The sequence below is a fragment of the Pleuronectes platessa genome, chromosome 22 (assembly GCF_947347685.1).
Source record: "Pleuronectes platessa chromosome 22, fPlePla1.1, whole genome shotgun sequence".
Taxonomy (NCBI): domain Eukaryota; kingdom Metazoa; phylum Chordata; class Actinopteri; order Pleuronectiformes; family Pleuronectidae; genus Pleuronectes; species Pleuronectes platessa.
The window spans coordinates 18,239,078-18,263,077 of NC_070647.1; the positions used below are offsets into that span (position 1 = coordinate 18,239,078).

A 24,000-nucleotide genomic window follows, 5' to 3' on the forward strand; every position below is an offset into this window, starting at 1 on the left:
CACATGTAATCGTCATGTTGTGGGGACATAACACTGTTTACACACTTAACCAGTGATAGGGGTCGTGTGTGTGTCTGTATGTGTCTGTGTGTGTGTGCATACCAGTCATGCTTCACTGTGTGTTTGCAGCCCCCGGTGCTGGTGGCAACAAGAAGGAACATGACGAAGACAACACACACACACGGAAATGTTTGTACTTCTACTCCAGTGAGGACCATGGGAGTTGACTACTACCCACTACCCCCCCCCCCACCCAATCACAACTTTCTCCTGAAACAAAGTTAGTTCCAACGATCGATATGGTCCACACAAAGATAGATGTACAAGTATACACACTCTCACACACACAGCCTCTATATCTGTTAGAGTCTGCCAACGCTACCATGGTGATGAGATGTGTGTGTGTGTGTGTGTGTGTGTGTGTGTGTGTGTGTGTGTGTGTGTGTGTGGTGTCAGGACTAAACATTAACATCTCTGTCTAACGTACATATTTCCAGTGTCTTATTTTGCCCAGAATCTAGAATGGAAATAGAACATATTTGGTATTTTTACTTAAAACTATCAAAAAGATAGTTGATAAAAGTAAGCGTCTTATTGTCTCTCAGTTGGTTTATTAATTGACTTATATATATATTTCACATAATTTTGCAGATAAAGACACATGATTTGATCTGCTGTCTTTTACTAATACTTTCTTAAAACTCTTTCTTTGACGGATATTATTTTTATGTGTGATTGAAACATTTCTGACAATATTCAGCTGAGCTGCTTCTTCAATGTCAACATGAATCTTTTATCCCCGGTCCAGCAGATGAACAGTGAAACCTGTGTAGCTCCAAGACTCAGATTAAACCTGGTTTAACAACGAGATATGAAAAGAGGATGAGTTGGCTCAGGTCTATATTTAACCCAGTTCAAGCTGCAAAAGCAGAACAGGTTTGTTGAGTGAAAAATGGTTCATTATTAGTAGATGCTCAGAATTTGCTGAGAGCAACATCCTGAAAATACTTTTTGTATTTCATATATCGTCCATTTCATATTTTTCATCTATGCAAAGAGTTGATGTTTCCGTCTGTGTTTGTTTGTGTGTTAGCTAACAGGGTTACACAAACCTGACTTTATGGATTACTTGGAGGTTTGGGTCAGGAAAGAACTCTATGAATCCTGGTTTCACCTCCTTTCCAACCCTAACCCTTGTTATTGTATATTTTCAAACTGGGAAAAATACTCTTGTTATTTTGAACATTGTCTGTTTTAGCTCTACACAGGAAATGCTATATACTTTGTATTTCCATGCGGCCTGAACTTACAAAGATTTTCCTTATCTGGTCCATGCCTCCTTACTTAGCACCTAGCAAGGCGCTAGCAGGCAGGTATAGCATCTGCTATGTAACCACATTAACCTTAGTAACAGCCTAGCTGCAGTTAAAGAGGAATTAGATTAGTAATCTACAAGAACAATAATATCTTCGTCAGGAAATGCAGCATTTTCCTTGTCTAGTCTTGTTTCTGTCCCACTAACTGAACCAGAGGAAGCAGGGTTTACGTGCTACACTGCAGCCCACCACCAGGGGTCGATCCCCGTGTTCACGCTTCACGTTTGGCAGCTGTCATGTCGTCCATCTTTACTGAGTCTACGATAAAACCAAAACAAACTGCAGCCGAAGACTCGATCGGTCAACGCCCTGGAAGAAGCCACATCGCATCTCAGCAGTAACACAGCAACACCTTCTTAACCACCGGAGATAACACAAGCTCCACCACGCAACGTGAGAAGACATGACTCACACCTTCACTGTCACATCTCAGGGCCTATCCACGCACACCTTAGATAACGCTGCAGGTAGAAGTGGAGCAGGAGGTCTTCTACATCTGGAGCTTCCAGCAGAGAAGTGTCTCGGTGCCTGAAGCTCTGATCAGCCTCTGACTCTCTCTCTCTGGTGTGATGCGACAAGTCCGGGCGAGTTCAGGGATTCACAGGAAGTGACTGAGGACGAGCAGGCGAGGCCGCGGGGGGGGGGGGGGGGGGGGCGAGAACCTGCAACGACTCACGAGCCGACGTTAAACTCTGTCCGACACCTGATTGGTCCGGGATGTTTCCCACTTTGGTCTCACAGGAAAAGAACCAAAGGAAACTGAGCAATTACACAACTCGTGATTTACTGAATGAAACAGTTTAAACTACCGGAGCTCTCTGGGATCCAAAGATGTGTTTGAATTATCAGAGGCACTCGTTCACCACTTCAGCTTCCAAAGAACGTGCTGGAAAGTACCTAAGCAAAGTTACTCACTCTTCATACTTAAGTACATTATACTGCAATTCATAGATAAATGACTTTTTACTGCACTTAATCATCAATAGTTACCATCTTATATTAAATAATTATAAACAACAAATCCAGCCCAAATCGACTAGAACAATAAACTGCTTATAACCCAGGATAATTAGTAATAATAATAATAATCTAACAATGTTATTATTGTTCACAGGAACCTCTTTACTCTTCACACCCTACTTGTTATAGAGGATAAAGTACTTTTACTTTAGTCAAAGATCAGAGTACTTCCTCCACACTACCCCAGACACCAGCTGTGTATTTGTAGTAGTGCTGTTGTGTGTTCAGTGTGTAGTTGTACTCTGAAGACATCATGAGGTTAATCTACTAAAGTAAAGTAGTAGGGGGAAGATGGACACATACACACACACACACACATACACACATACACACATACACACAGACACAACTAGGTGGGGCCTGTCAATAAGATTGTGTGTGTGGTGCTGACAGTACAACAGTGGAATAAAACCAAGCCTTGTCCACACACAGAGAGACACACACAGAGACAGACACACACACACACACACACACACACACACACACACACACACACACACACACACACACACACACACACACACACAGACAGACAGACAGGTAGTCAGACAGACAGGTTCCTCAGAACTCATAAACTCCGCAGTTTGTTTCAGGACTTCCTCTTCCTCATCTTCCTCCACCTCCTCCTCCTCTTCCTCTTCCTCCAGAGCAGCGGGAGTTCCGCAGCTGCGTGGCCGACTCAGGGAGCTCCCTCCCCGGCCGGCGGAGGCAGCAGGGCCCCGCTGCCTGGAGGAGCTGAGCAGCTGAGGAGCTGCAGACAGACAGACAGACAGACAGACCGCCGCCATGATGAGCTGTCTGTCTGTCTGTCTGTCTGTCTCTTCACCTCCTCACTGCTGAGGACCGGAGCTCCTGTCTGTCTGTCCGCCGGTCCCCGCTTCCGCAAACCCAACCCAGCCCGGCTCGGCTCGGCTCGGTTCGGCCCCCCTTCCTCCCTCCCTCTCTGTCCCGGTGTCTCCCGGGTTAGTGAAGGTGTGTAAAGATGGAGGGATGAAGAGAAGAAGAAGAAGAAGAAGAAGAAAGAAGCTACTCACGCTCACATCCACCATCCGCTGCTCGCTCTCTTTCTCTCTCTCTCTCTCTCTCTCTCTCCCTCTCTCTCTTCACTGTCTGCAGGCGTCGCTCGACCAGAGCCGCTCCCTCCTGCTGCCGCCATCAAGCTACACCAGGTGACCTCCGCTTCCGGTCCGCTCCATCACAATAAGACAGACGACCGGCCGGAAACTGTGAATTATGAGTGAATCAGACATTTTCAAACAGTGTTGATGGATTTATTCTGTTTTAAACAAAGATCCTCTGTTCAAGGATCTACTGATGTTAAAGTAATAGCATCAAAATCTATTAACTTTTTTAATCCATTTTTATATTATCCTTGAGTTTATATTGAAAGATCTTTTTATTACTTTACTGCTGTTTAGTGTTTCACAGTTCTCTGTTGTAACCTCTTTATATACAGCCTATGGTTGTAACTCAGCACATCGAAATCTAATCTATCTTATCTCATTTTATATGATCAAACATACTCACTATGCAGAATGATCAATTTCAGAAATATTAAAAGTTTTGATTTTAATTTTCCAATTTTGGTTTCATTTGAACAAATGTTACTTCAAAAAGGGAATCTATATTCTACAAAATAATATATCACAATCAATTTGTATGTTAAAAGAAAAAGGGAATAAACAAGTACCCCAAACGTAACATTAAGAAATATAAGATCCATAATCAGAAATCTATGAATACATTTTAAAATGTTAATATTCTGTTTTATACGACAATTTAGTCCTCACACTTTTATTCTGAAATCCGCCTCCACTATCTTCCTCTGTCACTACGTCACAGCTTGGCTCCGTGTTTTCTCTCGTGACGTTTCAGCTGCTTCCGCTTCCTGTTTCCAGTAGAATCACGTTAAGTTGCTGGAGTTTACAGAATACAAATGACGTCAGAGTTCCACAACTTGAAGCTCGGTGACGTCATCAGCGCCATTCCAAAGAAAGTTTATAAAATGTAGAAAAGTAATCAGATATTATTAATAATCAATCCTGACAATGTACTGCACTGAACTTTACATCTACATCAATACATCTGACTCTGTATTTTACACTCCAGATAATATTCTACTGATTTTATCATAATATACATTAAGTGTATATTAATGGTCAAAGGTCAAAGTGAGTGCAAAAGTCATCAAATAAAAAACATGCATCTGGTTTGTGTGTGTTACTGCAGAGTCAGAGCGTGTCAGAGCGTGTTGATAGAAACACGTCAAGACGCAAACACACACACACACATTATTTATTACCTTCTCACACAGTGTGGTGAAGCCGCACCCAAACACAGTCACCGAGAATAGAGACACTTAAACAGCTTCCCTTTCACTGACACACACTTCCTCTGTTCATACTGTGTGTGTGTGTGTGTGTGTATGTGTTTGAGAAACTTCTGGTATGTCTTCAGCAGAGGTTCCTCCACACTGAGCGGTTTATTAGGAACACCCAAAGGTCACTGGGTCGTTTCTTTGCTCTGGAAACATTTTAGTGTTGATGCATCTGATGGTTTTTGCAGATTTGTCTGGAACATCTCAAAGACTTTCCTCTGGATTCACATCTGGAGACGAGGCCACAGATGTTCACTGAGCTGCTTGAGACTTTAATTTTGACACGTGGATCATTATTCTGCAGGAAGTCATGTTGAACTGTGACCACGAGGAGACGGACATGTTACGAAAACTGTGACGTTTAAACTGCAACTGATTGATTTCAGGGACACCATCATAGCGCCACCTACAGTCTGGACTGATCACACAAGGCAGGCTGTGTTCGTTTCTGTAATTTGATGCTGCTTGATGACTCTCAGGGACTATTGGGCCTTGGTGGAGGGATACACTGAATAACTGTGTCGACCGTGGATTCACTTTAAACTGATGCTCTGGTCCATTGGGCCCCTGAAACCCTCGGGCCCCTGCCCCTCATGGTGCGCCCCTGAGCCTCCTCGAGTCTCAGACGTGCAGACAAACTTCAAACGCAGCATCAGTTCATCAGAGCAGAATAAATTAGTTCAGTTCAAAGAGGAAATCAGCATGTGAATGATCTCAGTCTCTCACACACGCATATATCAAATCAACTGCTGCTGGGCGACCAGATGAATGAGCATCAGCCGCTCTGACGACCTTCTGCCTCGTGGAAACAGCCAATCAGAGCCGAGTCTCCTTTGAACAGGAAGTTGTTTCTTTCAGCTCATGCCTGACGTCTCTATAACGAAGCCTCTGGTTGGTGGAGCTGTTTATTTTTTATTTTTGTAAACTCTTGTTAAACTCATGTTTGTGTTTGTCTCCCTCTGCTGATAGAAAACACATTTCACCTCCAGACTCGTGTTAAGTTTGATTTATTTTTCAGTATTTCCATTGATGAGTCCTCCACACTTCCTGTTCACACTGTTTAAATGAATGTGTCAGGAACCATCACCGTCCTCCAAGATGTTTAAAATGGTTGTTTCAAGTCTGAGTGTTTTGTTTGTTTCTGGCTTCACATTAGACATCAGTGAGTTTTCATCAGGGGACAGTTTGGATTCTGACCAGGTGACGACTCAGCCTGCTGATTATAACCTGCTCCACCAGGTGGCGCTGTTTAATGAGACGAGGATCAGCTCGTCAATACAGATGACCTCTCATAGAGCTGAAGCCAAAGTGTCTCCATCGCCCCCTGTTGGCTGGCTGCATTATAGGTCATAAACCCTGCCTCCTCCATGTTAACAGATGGGACATAAACAAAACAAAACAAAAAATCTAAGTAGACATAAATGTTCGTCAAATATGTTTCTGTCATTTCAGGTCGTTCTTATCTCACAGGTGTTTCTGATCAGTTCTTTCATTTTATAAATATGGGCTGAAACGCCATGATTGACAGCTGAGACTTTCCCATGATTGGTCTAGAGCAGATATGGGCGGGACCTCAATGCCACAGAACAAGATGGCGACAGCTTTGTCTTTGTACAGCTGGCAGGAAGTGGGGGTCCTCATCCCCACACACACACAAAGAAATGAGACAGAGGAAAATGAACGCAGGCAGAAATGGACCTTTTTTATTTGTCTTGGGCGATAAACAACAGTGGACTGTTCTGACCAGACCTGACTGAACCAGATTAAACCAAATTGAATCCGGTTCATCAAACCGGATTAAACCAGACCAGAACACAGGAGATAAAACCTGTCCAGACCAGACAGAACCAGTTGAAACTGGTTTGGGATCGGCCAATCTCACGGTTAAAAACAGAATGAACCGATATCGTAAATTTATATCGCACAGTATCACCATGGTCACAGCCCCACAGTACTGTCGTGGTCCAATCAGGTGTGGTCAGACGGGACCTGGTCCAATGATCCTCCTCCTCCCTCCCTGTGGAAACCACGGGTCTGCTGGATCAGGGTAAACAATGAAGCTGATTGGTCCACAAACAGGAAAGCCCCTCCCACCCGCCGTTACCCCCAAGCCTCCTATTGGCTGCCTACATCATTCGCAAAAAAAAACAACAGCAACAAAAACAGAGCGAGCCCGTCTCCCAGTGTGGCAGCCTCCGGCAGGAGAGGCTGCTTCCCCCATTGGTCAGTTTGTGAACACGCTAACTGTCAGTCATTCAGCAGCGGCCAATCAGGTTACAGTACCTGTGGAACACTTTCTGGAATTTTGAAAAAAGAGAAAAGAAGGAGGATGATGAAGAGGGAGACCAACCAATCAGATGACCTCGCTCGAAAAAACAAACAGGAAGTAGGAGGAGCTTCCAAAACTCGCATGGAATTTATTTTTCTGGAATTTCTCGTAATTTTTTTTGTCCTTTGTTTTTGACCTTTTTGTCCATGTGTGGGAGCCGTACGTCAAGTTCTTCCTTTCCCCTCCCAACAGCCGTTTCAGTGCAATGCATCATGGGACGATCAATCGCTAGGAGAGGATGTGTCACTACAAGTGTGTGTGTGTGTGTGTGTGTGTGTGTGTGTGCGTGTGTGTGTGTATTTGCGTCCTGTTGTCATGGAACATGCTGCAGGGTTAGCGCTCCAGCAGCAGGGAGGTGGTGGTGCCTTCGCATCGTGGGAACTCGTTCTGTCCATCCGTTTAGCTGGTGTCCATGGACTCCATGTTGGCAGAGCTGGAGTCCCTCTGGATCGAGTCGAAGATGGCCGCCAGCTCCTGATTGGACGAGATCTGTGACTGGAACTCAGACATCAGCGGCGACTTCTCGGCCTCGGGGATCGTGAGCAGCGCGACGACGGCTCGCATCGCCGACCGCTTCAGCTCGTCCTGCTTCTCAAACTCCTGCTTCACCGAGTTCGCCTTCACCTGCAGAGACAAGAACATCGTCCACGTCAACCAGAGACAAAAGTAAAAGACCAAGTGTCTTCAGGACGCTACCGACCACGAGTCCAATCCAGTACACGACAAGGAGCATAAATTCAATTGAAACGCCGTTCAGATGTTTTCTCTTCCTGTTTCTGCTTCTTGACTGACAACACGTGAAGTTGGCGTAGCCCCCTCTGCTGGTTTACCTTGGTGGTGCAGGTGGCTCGGAGCGGCTCCACCAGGCGGTCCAGTCTCTGCAGGACAGCACTGGGACACAGGGACGAGAGTCGGGCCAGCATCAGGAACGTCAGCATCTGGAAACACAGCCACAGAGTCAGGTCAGTGTGAAGACTCAGCTTGTCATGTACTGGGCGTGTATTTCATGTGCACTGGGCACGTGCTGGAGCGTGTACTGGTGTGTGCCGAGACCTTGATGTCGTAATGGTCCTTGAGGCCGTCCTCTACGTGGTTAAGGAAGGTGAAGATGTCGAGTCGGTCCAGGCAGCTGTCCAGCAGAGTGTACATGCACTCGAACGCAGCCTTCCTCAGGTCCAACCCGTCGTCCACCGTGTGTTTGAAGGGACCCATCTCCACCTGCAGACACACAGAGGTCAGAGGTCAAACCCCTGTGCCCCGCTCCCGGCATTCTGAGCCTGGTTTGCTTTCGGATGCTCTCACCTCTCGGATTAGCTCCTTCCTGACTTTGGTCTCGTTGTACAGTTGAGGTAAAACGGAGTCCAGCAGCTCTCGGATCAGACTCGGTTTGTTGTGGGCTGCAGAGTTAAACGTGACCAGGGCCACGCGGCGCACGTTCAGGTCCGGGTCCTCCAGCGTCTTCAGGAAATCACCTGAGGGAAAACAAACAGCATCAGCCATCACGTTTCCACGACACAGTACAGAGGAACACTTTGTGTGTGTGTGTGTGTGTGTGTGTGTGTGTGTGCACGTTACCTATGCAGTTCTTCAGCAGCGGGTCGATGGGCTGTGGATGGTCGGAGATGGTGAACTTCACCGCCGTCACCACCGAGCTCCTGGCGTACGATGAACCTTCACCAAGACACAAATCTATATTTAACACTGATCATCGGGCTTCATCTTAACCTGCCGGCCAATCACACTGTAGTGTTGGAGACAGATGAAGTCTGATTGGTTAGAAGGATCCTAGGGGCGGGACTCAGTATAAAATAATATTCCTATTGGTTGTTTTTTGTTTGAGCACTGATGGCGTCAACGTAAACATAAATCAATAACGATCAATTGGTCGAATAACAATATTTAACCCGCCTGAAATTTAAAATGTACACAACTGACTGATGATCTGAAATCAGATCAGAGGATTCTGACTGATCACCTGACAGCAGGTATCCTTTGAGGCGTGGCAGCAGCGTCTCGGGGTCGATGAGCGTCAGTTTGCCGAGACACTCCGCCACCACGTTCCTGGTTCCCTCCTCCTGACACTCGCAGTGTTTGAGCAGCAGCGTCCACACAGACTCCACGTACGGCTTCAGACCGGACACCGACGCAGAACCTGAACACACACACACACACACACACACACATTAGAGCCAGACGCACACACTCAGATTGGCGTACGGGTTGTTTGCACTGCGGGTCTCACTGATGATCTCTTTGAGCGAGTGCAGCAGCAGATACTGTCTCTTAGACGAGGAGATCTCCTGCAGGACGAACGGCAAATACTCTGGAAGGTTCCCGACCGCGATGCTGCCCAACGCGTAGGACGCTGCCGACTTCACCTGAGAGAGAGAGAGAGAGAGAGAGAGAGAGAGAGAGAGAGAGAGAGAGAGAGAGAGAGAGAGAGAGAGAGAGAGAGAGAGACTGAAATCTACTGCTGCGACAGAGAGGTTGAACTGAGCTGAAGTGGTTGAACCAGTAAAACCTCAGCGTGTGAGGAGTGAGAGAGGCTGCTGTTACCTCTTCACTGGAGGAGGAAAACGCTTCCAGGATGACGGTCTTGAGCTCTGGTTGGCTGCTGAGGTCCACATGATGTCCGACCTCACCCAATGAGAGCAGAGCGAGGAGTCTGATGGAGTCCGTGGAGCGGCTGTTCTTCACATCCTGTCGACACACAACTCAGGCTTTATACAAACCTGCTGAGGGACGTTTCCTCAGCCTCTGAGCGGGACGATAGGTTTACCTGGATGAACTGTCCGACCACGGCCGGTCCCTCGGTGGGACACGCTCGGGTCAGAGCGGCCACACACTTAGCGATAGAGCAGTACGCCTGTTTGTGAGGCAGAGCGGCCGTCTGGGAGTAAACTGGACCAGTCAGCATCCTCAGCAGGTCCATGTAACCCAGACCTGAAGTCTCTGTGGTCACCAGAGCCTGAACACACAAGACAAATTCAACTTCATATTTCCGGCCTTTGTACATTCAAGTTAAAAAACAATACTTCTAAATATTACCTGGTAGAATTCCAGCATGGCAGCGAGCGCTCCGCCCTGCAGCAGCGGGGATCGAACCAGCGCGATGAGCTGCTGGAGGATGTTTCCTCCGCTGAGCTGACCCAGCGAGGACGGGTGAGTCACCGCCAGCGTGGAGAGGAAGCTCAGCGCCATCTGAGACACGTGCATGTCGCTCTCCGAGATGAGAGGAGGCAGCTCAGCGAGGACGGCGTCCACCATGACCGGAGTCACCGCAGAGCTGAGAGAGAAACACACTGTGGGTTTACTGGGCCGAAGGAAAACGTGAAGCCGACCGCTGCGTGTGTGTTTGTGTGTGTTACCTGTAATTTCTGAGCAGAATGTCCAGAGCAGCTAGCGTGCAGAGCTTCAGCGCCCTCTGGTTCTTGCGGAGGAAGGAGGCGAGGATGGGAACAGCGTCGGGGAGAACAGGCCTCAGGTCGATTTTCAAAGGAGAGCCGGCGATCAGCGTCAGAGCTGCAACGAGGAGAGAAGACGATCAGGACGTCGGTGGAGAAATAGTTAAAAAATATAAGAATTGGGAAAATGTTTCACCTTTCACTGTCGTCAGTCTCGTGATCTCGTTCTTGAGACGTTCTAAGAAGATCAGCAGCGTCCCTGGGAGCTCGTTGGGCAGGCGGTCACCTACAGGAACACGGAGAGAGAGGAGAAGTCAGTAAACGTCACATGATCAGTGCTGTGAAGTCACACTGCGGTGGCGGCTCTCACCCAGGTTGCAGATGATCTGGCCCATGCAGGAGATGGCTCGTTCTTTGACCTCCTGATCGATGTCGGCTGCTTTCAGGCGTTTGATCGTACAGGTGAAGAGGTCGTTGATGTAGGGGGAGGGGTCGAAGCTATCTGGGCCCTCTGATAGGCTGTCAAGAGGTCGGATCACCTGGAAAAGACACAACACAGTCAGATTTTCCCGTGACGTTGAACAGCAGAAGGGGTTTAATGGAGGTCACAGGGTTCGAAGCTGCACCTTGACGAGCTGCTGAGTGACCAGCAGGGCCTCAGAGGTGATCTTATAAAAGGGGTCTCCCACGCACGCCACCACGGGCGGGACGAGGGCCGGCACGTGAGCGTGGAAGGCGTGAGCGGGATGCGTGACCATGATGACGTGGAGGCAGGCCAAGGCGTCGATCTTCAGGTTGGAGCTGCTCGACTTATCGTTCAGAGAGAAGATGATGCCTGAAAAACATGGATGGTGTTTTATTAACTCAAAGTAATGTGATTACTCCGATTCTGACACAGTGTGATATCAAATATATGTGATGTGAAGACAAAAAAATTCATATGATTCTAGTTTAAGAGTTTTAAATAAGACTATGTTTTACTGAACCCGATTTACCCTATTTTACTATGACTACAGCAGTACTGTAAGTAGTGTAGTAGTAGTGTAGTATTACCAGGTATTAGTACTGGGATGTGCTGTGTCAGCGCTCCGGGGAGGACGTTCACCAGCTCCGTCAACATGTTGAAACAACACTGACGAGTTTTCACACTTTTCTCCTTCAGCTGCTTGTGAAGAGCTTTCACTATCATGGGAACCTGGGGGGGGGGGCGAGGGCGAGCGACATCCACAGACACAGAGAGAAGGAGTGAGAGAGAGAAGAGAGAGAACAGCACCACCTGCAGCAGTGAGACTGTGCTGCAGCCAATCAGAGGTGCGATAATCAGTTATCGCATCATTTCAGTCGTTAAACTTCAAATCACAAAATACAGATTACATGACATTATTGTACCTGTTGTTTTTAGAACAGGTTCAATGTGTTTTCCCACTTCATCAGTCCCTGATGAATCACTCTGAGTCTGATTGATTACCTGGCTGGCCAGCATCGTGAGCGGCGTCTCTCCCTGCTCCATGGCGTCTGGGTCAGCCAACCAGCTCTGAGCCGGTCTGGTCTGTTTGAGCAGTGACAGGTAGGCGTGGAAAACGTCGGCCTTCACGTTCTCCTCCCTCTCCTGAAGACACAGGTATTGATTGGAATATGAGTGAGAGCCGAGTTAAGCCTGATGGAGACTCTGGCTCCGCCCTGACGGAGGAGGAGGCTCCGCCCTGACGGAGGAGGAGGCTCCGCCCTGACGGAGGAGGAGGCTCGTACCTTGAAGCGACAGACGAGGGCGGGCGACACGGAGCGATAGAACTCGGGCAGCATCTCGTGGCGAGTTGAAACAACAGCGTCCAGACACTTCGCCGCCGCCCGTCGAACCTTCCAGCTCATGTCGTCATCGTCACTGTACTCGTCGTCACTGCCTGGACACACGAGCAGCACACGGACACACGTTCTAAACCTCAAGGACTGACAGTCAGAGTGAAGATGAATGAGATGTCACATCTTTGCTCTCTGTACCTTGATAATCTTCATCATTCTGCTCGGCGTCCATGGCGTTGTCATCTTCGTCTTCATCGTCAAAGTTGTAGTTGGGGTCGTAGGTCAGGTAGCGCAGGCAGATGGAGATGACCGTGGGAACATGGGGGTAAACTTCTTTCGGGCACCTTTAACAACAGAAGAAGAGTTAGACAGAACTCACAGCCGGTGACCGAGTGTGAGAGCGTCAGTCAGACGTCACCTCCTGACGAAGGACTCGAAGGCCTGGATGCAGTATTCTCTGAGCTCATCGTCGTCCACGTTACAGAACTTCACCACCAGAGGGATGATCTTCTCCAGATACTCTCCTGGAGAAGCAGACGCACAGACAGCAGGTTAGAACAGCAGCTACTTGGTTTTCTCTCCTGCTGTTCTCTGGAGAGCGACTCACCGATCCTGTGTCCGGCCTGTCGGCTGATGGCGGCCGTGCACTGGATGTAGGTTCTGGTGGTCGACATGTTGTCGTTCCTCCCCAGCTCAGTCAGAAGGTGCTCGATGAGATCGATGAAGACCAGGTTCCCACAGGACATCACCAGATGTCCCAGAGCCATGATCGTCCTCTGAAATATTCAGACGTGAATTCATCACAATGCAATAAAACCACGAGCGTTCACCTGGAGCTCTGAGGGTTGAGAGACGCACCTTCCTGACGGCCAGCCGGGGGGAGGTGAGCTGAGGGAGCAGGCAGCTGAGGATGGAGGGGTGGAAGTTGACCAGCAGACCTCCCTGTCTGCAGACACACAGACAGAAAGATGGAAAATATTGTTAGTGTAAATTCAGACACAAACCTTCACGCAGAGCAGCGGACAGAGAGAGACGGACTCTGTACCTGCACAGCATGTCGGCCATGATGTCCAGCGCCTCCAGCTGCACAGAGACGTCCTCCTGTTTGGCGATGGCACTCGTCAGTCGACCCGTTATCTTCTTACAGACGCTGGCAGCTAAAGCAGAGCCTGAGCCCCGAGACGGGAGGAGACAGAGACAAGAGGACGAAAACAAACGACTCGTGTTGAGTGGTTTAGTTTTATATGTTGACAAATGAATATGGAACATACGTTGACTGGTGTGTATATACTATATAAGTTGTGTTATGCATTATACACATTGAGAATGTATACATTATATATGAGGAGTAATTTACACATAAAATTTGTTGAGTGGTGTATATTATACAAGTTGTGTTATGTATATGTTGAGTAGTGAATAAACTAAATAACTGAGGTGACAGACGAGGTGTGTTTAGTATTGTTAAGTGACCGGTTTTCAGAGTTTTGAGTTATATATATTATACATGCTGATTAGTGTATATCATATATATTTTACCACTGGAGGCGGGCGGTAACTCTCCGATCACAGTCTTGAGTCCGATGGAGGAAATGTCTCGGAGCTGCTCTTTGTCCGACAACATGTTGGTGCACAGCGTGTCCACGATCGTCTCCACCTGGTACTCCTTCACCTTGCTGACCAGGGGCCCCAGGCTGAAGAAACAAACGCACCCACAGTTTTCAAACACACACCGAGGGTCAAACAGACACACCCACAGCGACTCACACATCCACGGGTTCCACAGAGGAAATAAAACACAGTGAGAATTCAAAAGAAATACATAAACAGTGAGTCATAAAAACAAAGGGACTTAAAACGTGTGTATTTTTACCATTTGACAGCCAGATTCTGAACTTCTCCATTCTTGTCTTCAAGCAGTTTCAGAATCATCCTCACCACCTGTCAATCAATCAACATATCAATCAATACTCCAAACTGAAACTCTTAAAATCTCACTGTTCTTATAGGTCTAGTTATGAACAGTTATAAACAGGTTTCCTAAATCTTCCTCTTAGTAAAACCAATGCCCTGCACACAGCTGGTATTAACACTCGTCCTGAGAGATCCGATCCCAAGGTGGACACATGTGGTCCAGACCATCTCCCAATGTGGTCTGTGCTTAGAGCCGAATCACAAGAACCACATGTTAATACCAGGGCTGCACGTGGCCAACAGTAAACCTGAAGAAACCAGTATGAGTGATATAAACCAGAGGAGTCCAGTACAAACCAGATTACACTGGTATGTGAACCAACCTTCCTCTCGCTGTCGTCGTCCAGTTTGATTGAATCTTTCTGTAGCTCCGTCATCAGGTCGTTCGTGGCCATAAACCTGAAACAGAGAAAATAATAACCGTGAAACTAGTGATCTGATATATGAATCTGATCTGACGACTCGTGACATGAACTGAAAACTGTGTCAGGACAAAGTCTAGCGTTGGTTTTTCACATGTGAAGCAGCAGCAGCAGGTTGTCGGGTCCGACTCGTTCACAACAACTGGAGCATGAGGGGAACATTCAGGCGAGGGGCGGAGCCTATAGAGCTGCAGGGGCGGAGCCTGTAGAGCAGCAGGGGCGGAGCCTGTAGAGCAGCAGGAGGCGGGACATGACGTATAAACTCTGCAGTAGTAAGATCAGTGTTGTTGTTTACAGCTCGTCCACACCGGCGTCGCCCTCATCACCAGAAGATCTGGAACCTCCTCGTGTTTCCAGTTCCACGTCCTCAACACGCCCACTCTCTCTCTCTCTGGTCTTTCTGGACATTTAACTCACATTCTTAACTCACTGACATTTTACTAGGACGAATTCTTCCCCTAAATATATTCTTTGTTCAAATGTTAAAAACCCAGATGTGGGTCGTCAATTGGAAAATTCTGAAGACACTTTTTGCTGCTTTAAAAGTTATATCTGCTGACACCGTGTCCAATCCAATATTTATTAAATCCCCGGCGGCCCGCAGCACTCATTAGAACCAGAGCGGCGTTTTGGACGCGTTTGACGGCTGGATGAACGTGAACGGACCAAATGTCCTGTGAACACACCGGCAGAGAAACATCACCCAAAAAGAAAAGTGTGATTATCTCTCTCCTGCAGAGCATGTGCTGATGCAGACGCCACGTTGAAGCGTTCAGATCCGGACTGAAAGGAATCCGTTTGCTCTGCTGGTTCAGGGTCAGTGGACGTTGTGACAGCGGCGAGGACGGATGGCGACACGTCTCCTGATTCCACGAGCTCCTCGCAGCGAGCGGGCGGCTGTCAGGAGTGAGGAGCTGAGGAGCTGAGGAGCGATCTGCTCAATGAGGATTCCTCCTTCAGGATGTGTCAGCGTGACGTTGTGCGAACATGATGTGAAATGATTACACACACGGACATTGTCGGTCTTATTGGAGCTGCAACATGTCGTCGTGTTTCACATCAATTAATACAAACAACTCCTGCTTCAGATTCACGATGAGCAGAGCAAGTTACAATCATTTTTAATATCGATGAATCTATTGATTACTTTAACAACTTATCAACCCCCCCTTGCAGATCAGACATACTCGTTATTAAATTGTCCACATGTCTGATTGGTTGGATGTCCAGGGTTAACCCCGCCTCTTGCCCACTGTCGGCTGTGATTGGCTCCCACGACCCTCAAAAGGAGAAGACGTATAGATGATGGATGGATCATTAATGTTCTAAAGCTTTAGGACGCATTTGAAAACACATTCATGTTTGTGCGACTGTTCCCTGATTGGGCGCTTTGGATTCTAAAAATGAAGAAGCGCTTGTTTTGATGCCACTGATGTCCCTGATCAAAATACAGCAGTGCTGTTGTCAGTTGTTCCACTTTCTCTACCCATGTAGTTTAAAAACAAAAAGGACAAGAGGGAGAATATCTCTTGTGCATCCGGAGGGTTTGATGATAAGTTGATCACAGACATCAGGGATCACCAGCAGCTGTGAGGGACACATCATCACTTCTGTCCCCTAACGTCAGAGTGTGTTTGTCTTCTGATCACAGCTGATCAGACCTGTGTGTGTGTGTGTGGGTCGGGGCCTAGTTGGCGTCTTTCCTCTTGATCCATAACCATTAGCTTTACTACTCGATTTATATTTCATTACCAAATCGTTATTCTATGAGTTTCCTCTCATAACAACATGTTTGGACGATCTGCTGCAGAAACAGGTGAATTTCATCTGCATAGGATCAATTAAGTTTATTCTCTCTCATGTTGTTTTCTTTCCTTTGTTTTGAACATAAGTAAAGTTTGAGCACTGTCAGAATGTATAAAAATGCGTTGTTATTGTTAGGAACCGTTTCTTTCCCTGTGCCTTCATATCTCTCTCTCTCAGAATCAGAATAATTTTTATTGCCATGTATATTTGCACATACAGGAAATTGCCTTGGTGTCTCTCTCCCTCTCTCTCTCTCTCTCTCTCTCTCTCTCTGTTATAATAGATTATCTGACAGTTCAGCTGGATTATTGGTTATTGATGGATGATGAGCAGGAGCTGTTTACCTGAGGTCTTCACCTGGGCCACCACACCCCCTCCTCCGCCACCCACCACCACAACACTGAGCTCACACATCACAACACATCGCTGTTGCTCGAGTGGCAGCTAGCTGACATGCTAACTTCACATGTTAATCCCTATAGCCGACGGACAGCATAAACATCCAGGCGTTAGCTGACATCATGCTAGCTTGCGGCATGAGAGAAGTTGGAGCTAGCCGGCTAACAGCCGAGCTAGCCGTCCCCCGGTGGCGTTTACCCGCGGCTCAGCTGCCGGTTCACCGGGTCACTACCCGGTCAACGCCGCTGTCGTCGAATCGGAACCAATTACGAACCAGTAACTAGCTGGTTAGCGACGCGATCAGACAGGTGGCAGGCTAGCTGCTAGCATGAGGCCTGACAGCGCCAGCCACTGGTTTCAACCCTCCGTGAAAACCAGCGGAGCCACGGTGACGCGAGGCGGGCGGAGAGTTCGCCTCTGCGGGGTTTGAGTTCACCTGAAGTCCTTGTCGCTGGAGGTCATCTTCTCCAGCAGGTTGGAGATGTGGTACGAGGCGCTCGCCATGTCGGTGCCGCCGTTAGCCTCCTGCTAGCAGAGCGCTCAGTCCGCGGGTTCCGGTGTCTCTGGCTGCTTCAGCCGCCTGCTGCTCGGGGTTTCTGGGGCTCAGTGGCGCCTCCGGACCTGGTTCTGGTTCTCCTGGTTCTGGTTCTGGTTCCGATGCTGCCGCCTTCTCTTCTCCTACAGCGACTGTCGCATCCCGGGCCGCGGAGTTTGATGCGTTTGAATGGAACTCCCGTTCTGTCTGCAGAGGGGCGGGGTTAGCGGAGCTGGACTGTGCGGGGTCGAAGGTCACAGTTTGGGACGTGCGATTTATTCTTAACACTTTTTATTGTGACAGTCTGAAAATACTGCGTTCAAATATAAATACGTAGTAACTTGTATTTCTACTTCTTATAGTGACGATGGAGGTATTTGCTCTGTTCATTAAGATTCTTCTTCTTTCTGCTCCTTTTCCTTCAAGATTTGAGAATTTGTTTTTGCATTTGTTTTAACTGGTTGATGAATGGAATAATTACATAAATAAATAAATAAATAAAGCACCAACAATATACTCCAGCACACGTAAAGTCAAGTACCTAAAGACCAAAATTATCCAAATGATTACCTGAGTCAAAATATTAAATACTAATAGATTATTATATATATATTATAAAAACGGTAATGTAAAGTTGTGGTGCTTGAGTATGTTTTGAATTGTAAAGGTAAGTCAGTTTCACTTCAAGTCCATGACGACACCTTCATTAGATTAAATACCGGCTTCACTTTGCTCTTCAGGATTTTGAGTTTTTAATATATTTCCCCTCACAAATACAAAAAAAATGTAGAGAGCAGATGGATGACATGACAGCTCCCAAAAGTGAAGCCAAAACATCTGGAGCTCTATCTCACTATTTACCCTCAAACCATCAGATCTCCCTTCTTCTTTCTATCAAATAATTTCTGTTAATTTAAATTTAGGAAACGACCTAAAACCCTTTAGACGCGTCTCCCTGGTAGCGTGCACACGTAGGTCGACTCTGCTCCTCTCTCTCCTTCCTGTCTCTTTCACACTTTGCTCTTTTCTGAAGCTCTTCTGCGTTCACAGGGCTGTTTGAATAAAGCTGATTGGATTCAGAGATCGTCTCCTGAGAGGAATCATCTCCTCCTTCACCTGCAGCAGGTGTCTCCATTCAGAAACCTCATGTAGAGCCACTTCCTGTTTACTCAACGAGGTGGAACCAGGATCAAGTGTGTGGAGCTCTGCATGTGTGTGTGTGTGTGTGTGTGCAGAGCTATATTGAGCACAATATCCTCAAACAATGGATCACAAACACACACACATGCACACACACACACACACGCACACACCTTCTCAAGCACAAACACTGACAGGACTACTATACCTCATGGGGACCAAAGCTCGGTCCTGGTGAGGCTGAATGTTATTTCTGAGGAGCTGGTTAAGGTTAGTGAAGATGTTGATTGTGGTTATGTTAAGGTTTGAGTTAGTCATGGATTGGTCATGGTGAAGGATCTTTATCACGACCAGTCAGGGATTAAATCCCTGAAGAAATTAAGAGCCGTCCTCACACACCTTCAAACAGCTGTTGGATGGTTATGACTGTGATTCACTAACCAGTTACTTGGTTTTCAGGATTAACAAAGAGTAATTTTTCAGGGTGGTGTGAAGTCAAATCTCTGTCCCACAGGACAGAGTGAAGGACGGGGTTAATATTCAGCTGTGTTGTCCGTACAGGGGCGGGGGGGACATGTCCTCACAAGCATAGAAGCATGAAGTGTGTGTGTGTGTGTGTGTGTGTGTGTGTGTGTGTGTGTGTGTGTGTGCGTGTGTGTGTGTGTGTGTGTGCGATGAGTCACAGATCAGTTGAGTGGGATGTTTACAAACCCCCAGGCGCTCTCTCTCTCTCTCTCTGTTGACACATAATGCAGCCACTGACATATGCATGCTGTGATTCCACAGTGTGTGTGTGTGTGTGTGTGTGTGTGTGTGTGCACGCGTGTGTGTTAATGCATTGACAGCGTTTGACAGTAATCTATGAAATGAGGCTGCAGCTGCATCTCAAACACAGTTTTTCTTCAGATGTCTCTCAGGAAATGACTGTGGTGATGATGATGATGATGAAGGTCTGATTATAGCTATAGTTAGTAAACCTAGAACCCGACAATGATGAATCATTTTTTAAATCATTGTCTTTTTTAACATTTTGACAAAATAAAAAAACATGAGGTTATAGATCGACCATATCTATCTATCTATCTATCTATCTATCTATCTATCTATCTATCTATCTATCTATCTATCTATCTATCTATCCATCCATCCATCCATCCATACATCATCCATGTTAGCAGTTGGGACATGGACCGTTTGTGGACCACTTCCTTCCACTGGCCATTTCTGGACAGTGGAAGGAAGTGGTCACACGTCATCCATCTTTATTCACAGACTATGGTTAAATCCTTGTGGTGTTTTTATGTATTTAATATAAACTTATAATCAAATAGTACATTTTAAAACTGAGATGATATTAACATAAAGCACTCGACCATCACTTAAGTCCTGAGAAAGATGATACAGCACCAAAAGTAAGAGTTCCCAAAAAAGAACGGGCGGATCGGAGACACAGGTCCTAACATGTCCACTTGACCTTTTTATCTGAAGTTGGTCGATCAGTCAGTGTGTCTGTCTGTCTGATGGTCGGTTGATCAGTCAGACAGATGCTCAGCCGGTCAGTTGATCGATCGGTTGGTTTGGTAGCTCAATCAGTCAGTTGCTCATTCAGTCAGTTGATCGGTCCACCACTTTCATCTGGACTCCACTGGAAGCAGGAGACCAACTGACTTTGGAGATCCACTGACTTTTCATCATCAGGTCAAATTTTGAGTTTGTTCATTACCTTAGAATCTCAGTGAGATGATCTGGGTCAGTCGGTTCAGCCTGCGTCGGAGAACAGAGCAAAGTGTGTGTTTGGTGATTGTTCTGTTTTCTTTTTCCAAACATGTCGAATTAGTAAAGATGAATCCCCCAGAAGACAAAGGCTTTAGTGACAATAAGTTGTCGATGCGATGAATAAAAGCAGAGAATAAAGCTGCAGGGATTCACACTGAGTCTCTCTCCTCATATTGAGGTCAGTCTCTGCTTTTTGTCTTGTAGCCTGCAGAGACTCATTCTTCCACTTCACTGATTCCTTTCCTCCTCGTCCTCCTCCACTCGTCTCTCCACAGCTCCACGGGGATGACAGACGGCTACTTGTCATGTTGAAGGCTGTCAGTTAATCACTGTTGTTATTGGTTGTTTTATATCCAGGGGTTTGGATTATATGTGATGATACCAGTGGGTTTTATGTGTCTGTCAAACCATTAAATCCAGTCTGATTTAAAACAGACAGAATCCACTCTCTGAAATAAATAAGTCTTTGTTTCTGTTAATTTTACTTTAATCGTCTTACTAATAACTATCCGTCTAAATTAACTAAAATGCAGCCAAACCTCAATGATGGTATTTACATTTGATTCAGAAATCCAGACACCGGGGGCTCTAATTTATAACTATGGGAGATTACATCAGAATCACCGACTGGTTAAGAATGTCAGATGTGTAACACGATCTAACATTCGCTTAGTAAACTTGTCCAAATCCAATCAATATCAGGAGCTGCTAACATCAGCCTGAACTCTGATTCTCATAATTTAATATAATCTGTGATCCACCAAACTAATGTTATGGTTTGATGATATAGAAAACTGAAGGTGAGGAAAATATCCTGGATCAGATCGAGTCCCCCCAGAAGTTCACAGGTCCAAACAGTGTTTGACAGTGGATTACTGAGTCGTCTGTTCGCTTCCCAGTCGTTCACAGAGTGTTTTCTCTCTCTCTCTCCAACCTTTGTTCTCTACTTTGACTGGAAAAATGAAAGACTGAAACTTGGCAGAACTTCCCTTTAATCCGTGGCTGGGTGGAGGTGGGGGCTGAATTCCTCAGGGGCGAGTCCGGACAGGAGCCAAGCTTCAGATAGGTAACCTGTGTGTGTGTGTGTGTGTGTGTGTGTTTTCCAGGTTAATGTGTCTGTAGAATGAATCGTTGAATAGAATATAGGAATGGATCAGTATCTTAGGTTTACAGGAGATTTCTACGATGTGAAACCCTGACTTGTGATTGGTTGAGCATGTGTGCAGGCGGGACCATGATCCTGCATCTCCACCACGGTTACTACTCACATGTATGTGCGTTATTACAGCTTCACGTTTGTGGAAGTGGAGACAGGTCGTCCATCTTTAGTAACAGAGGCCAAACCGAATGTTGAAAACAATCGAGTTTTTCTGTGGTATTGTCTCAAATGTTCATCGTTTCCTCTTGTGGTTGTTTTATGGGCTCAAACTGAGAAAGCTCATAAAACAACGTGGATGGAAACTCACCTTCAGTCTCATTAAACAGTTAGAGGGGATTTATGGAACATCTTCACCTGATCGTTCCACCAGAAGCACTTAAGAGGATATTTAGCCAAAGACGTTTATTGATCCCAGAGGATATCTCTCTCTCTCTCTTTCTCCCCCTCTCTCTCTCCCCTCTCTCTCTTCCACTCCCTCCCTCCCTCCCTCTCTCTCTCTCTGCTGTGAATGAATGAAGAACAGAGGTGTGTGTGTCGCCATGCAGGGGCTGACCTAGGATTTCTCTAAATCAGGGGCCACAAAGGGGCCTCGAATACACAGATTATATTGTTCATCTTCAAAAGATTTTAGAAAATAAGAATTCCTAACAATTCATTGTCATATTCGTTGTTAGTAAGTCAGAAGCTTAAAAAGGCTACTGACAGGACAGGGCCCCCCTGGCCCCACCCCTGGATTCACCCCTGCTTGGAATATTAGCACATCGGAGAAAACTTTGATAATTTATGCAGAATTTGTAGCAAAAAAAAAAAGAAAAGACGGAGATACTTTCAATTCATTTCACAGAATTCACCTGCACCTGCACTTCAGAGTTTCCTCGCGTGCTCCTTCACTGTCATCACGTCCCCCCCCCCCCCCTCTTGAGACCACAAGACGCTCGAGGGTAGAGTTACCAAGAGGGGGAGGGGGTCGAGAGACATTGATAAACAGAGAGAGAGAGAGAGGGAGGTAGAGAGACACACAGGGAGAGGGGGAGAGAGAGAGAGGGAGGTAGAGAGACACACAGGGCGAGAGACATTGATAAAGAGAGAGAGAGAGACACACATAGGGAGAGAGAGTGAGAAAGGAGAGGGAGGTAGAGACCCACAGGGAGAGAGGGAGAGAGAGACAGAGAGGAGAGAGGGAGGTAGAGAGAGGTAGAGTCCGACAGGGGGAGGTGGTCTCTGTATAGTGGAGCAGCTGAACAAGCTAATGCTAACTAGCCATGTTGCTGTCGCCACCGCTGCTGCTCCTCCCGCCGCTGCTGCTGGTGTGAGTGTGTTAGCGGGCCGCCCTGGACTCCCTATCCGCCCTGAGGTGCATCATGCCCGGCTGGAAGAAGAACATCCCGGCCTGTCTCCAACCGGACCAGGAGGGAGGTAAGACCGAGAGACCGGATCGGACCGAACTGTTCAAGCCGGCGAGCCCCCCCTCCCCGCTCCTCCACCGTGCGTGTGAACGTGTCAGTACCTGTGTGTGTGTGTGTGTGCGCGTATTTCTCTGAATGTGTGTTTGACCGAGCGCGTGCACCACCGATCACCGGTACGGTCTCGCGCAGCGTGGTGTCGAGCTCGCGCACACCGTGAAATTAGTGAAAGTTGGTAACTAACACCGTGAGCGCGTGCGTGTGAATGAGTGTGTGGTTCTGTGTGTGTGCGTGTGGTTCTGTGTGTGTGTGTGTGTCTGTGTGTCAGTGAATCTGACGCAACGGGTGAGGTAACGGTGACGTTACGGTGGTTTTCATGTTCACGCTGTGCGGCGCTAACGTGTTCATCGTGACCGGGCGATCCCCGGTGACCAGTGGACCGGAGGTAGCCGCCGGGCTGCTAACTGGCTAACCAGCGGTTAAACCGGGCGAGGAGCTGGTCAACGGAGGGTGTGTGTGTGTGTGTGTGTGTGTGTGTGTGTGTGTGTGTGTGTGTGTGTGTGTGTGTGTGTGTATATATGCGTGTGTGAGTGTGTCCGTGCGCGCGCTGCAGCCCCGGTGTCAGTGCGTTCTGTCGGTTCCTCTGGACGTTGACAGCAGCTCCGGTCCCTCTGGGCGGGAGGTGTCCGGCCGATCCCGGTTCACCTCCTCACCGCCAGAGTCTCAGGCTCCAGAGGAAAGATCCAAATCTGTAAATCATCTGATAATGAACTCGTCAGTCAAATGTGATATGAACCTGATGAAGACCATAGTGTGATGAAGAAGAAGCATTTGCAGATTCTTCCTTTACGTGAATAAGGTCATATTTGGAATAAACAGTATTTTTTTCATGTAAGTTGCGTTATGAGCTGATTTCAGATCTGTTCTCATCTCTGATGAGGCTCCGCACATTGTCCGTCCAACCCTGAGAGTGCATGAGTGAGTGAGAGCAGGAGATCCTCCGGAGGATGAGCCAGGAGCGAGGGGACGTGTTGAGGACGTGTTGAGGACATGTTGAGGACGTGTTGAGGACGTGTTGAG

The 24,000-nt window shown here is 47.2% G+C and overlaps 3 protein-coding genes across 5 annotated transcripts in view; 1 reads left to right on the forward strand and 2 right to left on the reverse strand.

The window, feature by feature from the left end:
• Positions 1–3,572, reverse strand: part of LOC128428563 (ras-related protein Rap-1b) — a 9,524-nt gene extending 5,952 nt beyond the window's left edge. The window contains exon 1 of one of the 3 annotated variants that reach the window (XM_053414767.1): positions 3,431–3,572. The gene's annotated coding sequence lies outside the window, so the exon portion shown is untranslated. Of the gene's footprint in view, positions 1–1,790; positions 1,949–3,430 lie in introns of those variants that run through there. The other 2 variants (XM_053414768.1, XM_053414769.1) reach the window with 2 other exon arrangements.
• A 2,878-nt stretch (positions 3,573–6,450) lies between these two features.
• On the reverse strand, positions 6,451–17,665 carry cand1 (cullin-associated and neddylation-dissociated 1). Its single transcript, XM_053415250.1, has 26 exons — positions 17,344–17,665; positions 14,604–14,679; positions 14,180–14,247; positions 13,846–14,000; positions 13,352–13,475; positions 13,165–13,252; positions 12,914–13,082; positions 12,725–12,830; positions 12,505–12,650; positions 12,256–12,407; positions 11,975–12,115; positions 11,560–11,701; positions 11,133–11,341; positions 10,877–11,045; positions 10,703–10,792; positions 10,471–10,624; positions 10,151–10,388; positions 9,882–10,070; positions 9,659–9,802; positions 9,345–9,480; positions 9,078–9,254; positions 8,678–8,773; positions 8,405–8,574; positions 8,156–8,320; positions 7,933–8,040; positions 6,451–7,726 (listed from the first exon to the last, which is right to left on the reverse strand). Exons 1-26 carry the CDS (start codon positions 17,409–17,411, stop codon positions 7,502–7,504), a joined length of 3,705 nt encoding a protein of 1,234 aa, XP_053271225.1. The 5' UTR covers positions 17,412–17,665; the 3' UTR covers positions 6,451–7,501.
• A 4,991-nt stretch (positions 17,666–22,656) lies between these two features.
• Positions 22,657–24,000, forward strand: part of grip1 (glutamate receptor interacting protein 1) — a 34,869-nt gene continuing 33,525 nt past the window's right edge. Inside the window, exon 1 of the mRNA XM_053415328.1 lies at positions 22,657–22,933. Coding sequence (XP_053271303.1) covers positions 22,879–22,933 — 55 coding nt within the window. The 5' untranslated portion in view covers positions 22,657–22,878. The remainder of the gene's footprint in view (positions 22,934–24,000) is intronic.

Excerpts from the sequence above, each read along its gene's own strand:
- cand1 (XM_053415250.1), bottom strand. The coding sequence starts at position 17,411 with ATGGCGAGCGCCTCGTACCACATCTCCAACCTGCTGGAGAAGATGACC. Across the intron at positions 14,001-14,179 it reads CAGAATCTGGCTGTCAAATG|CCTGGGGCCCCTGGTCAGCA; the intron begins GTAAAAATACAC and ends TTGTTTCTTCAG. Across the intron at positions 11,702-11,974 it reads TCACGATGCTGGCCAGCCAG|GTTCCCATGATAGTGAAAGC; the intron begins GTAATCAATCAG and ends CCCCCCCCCCAG.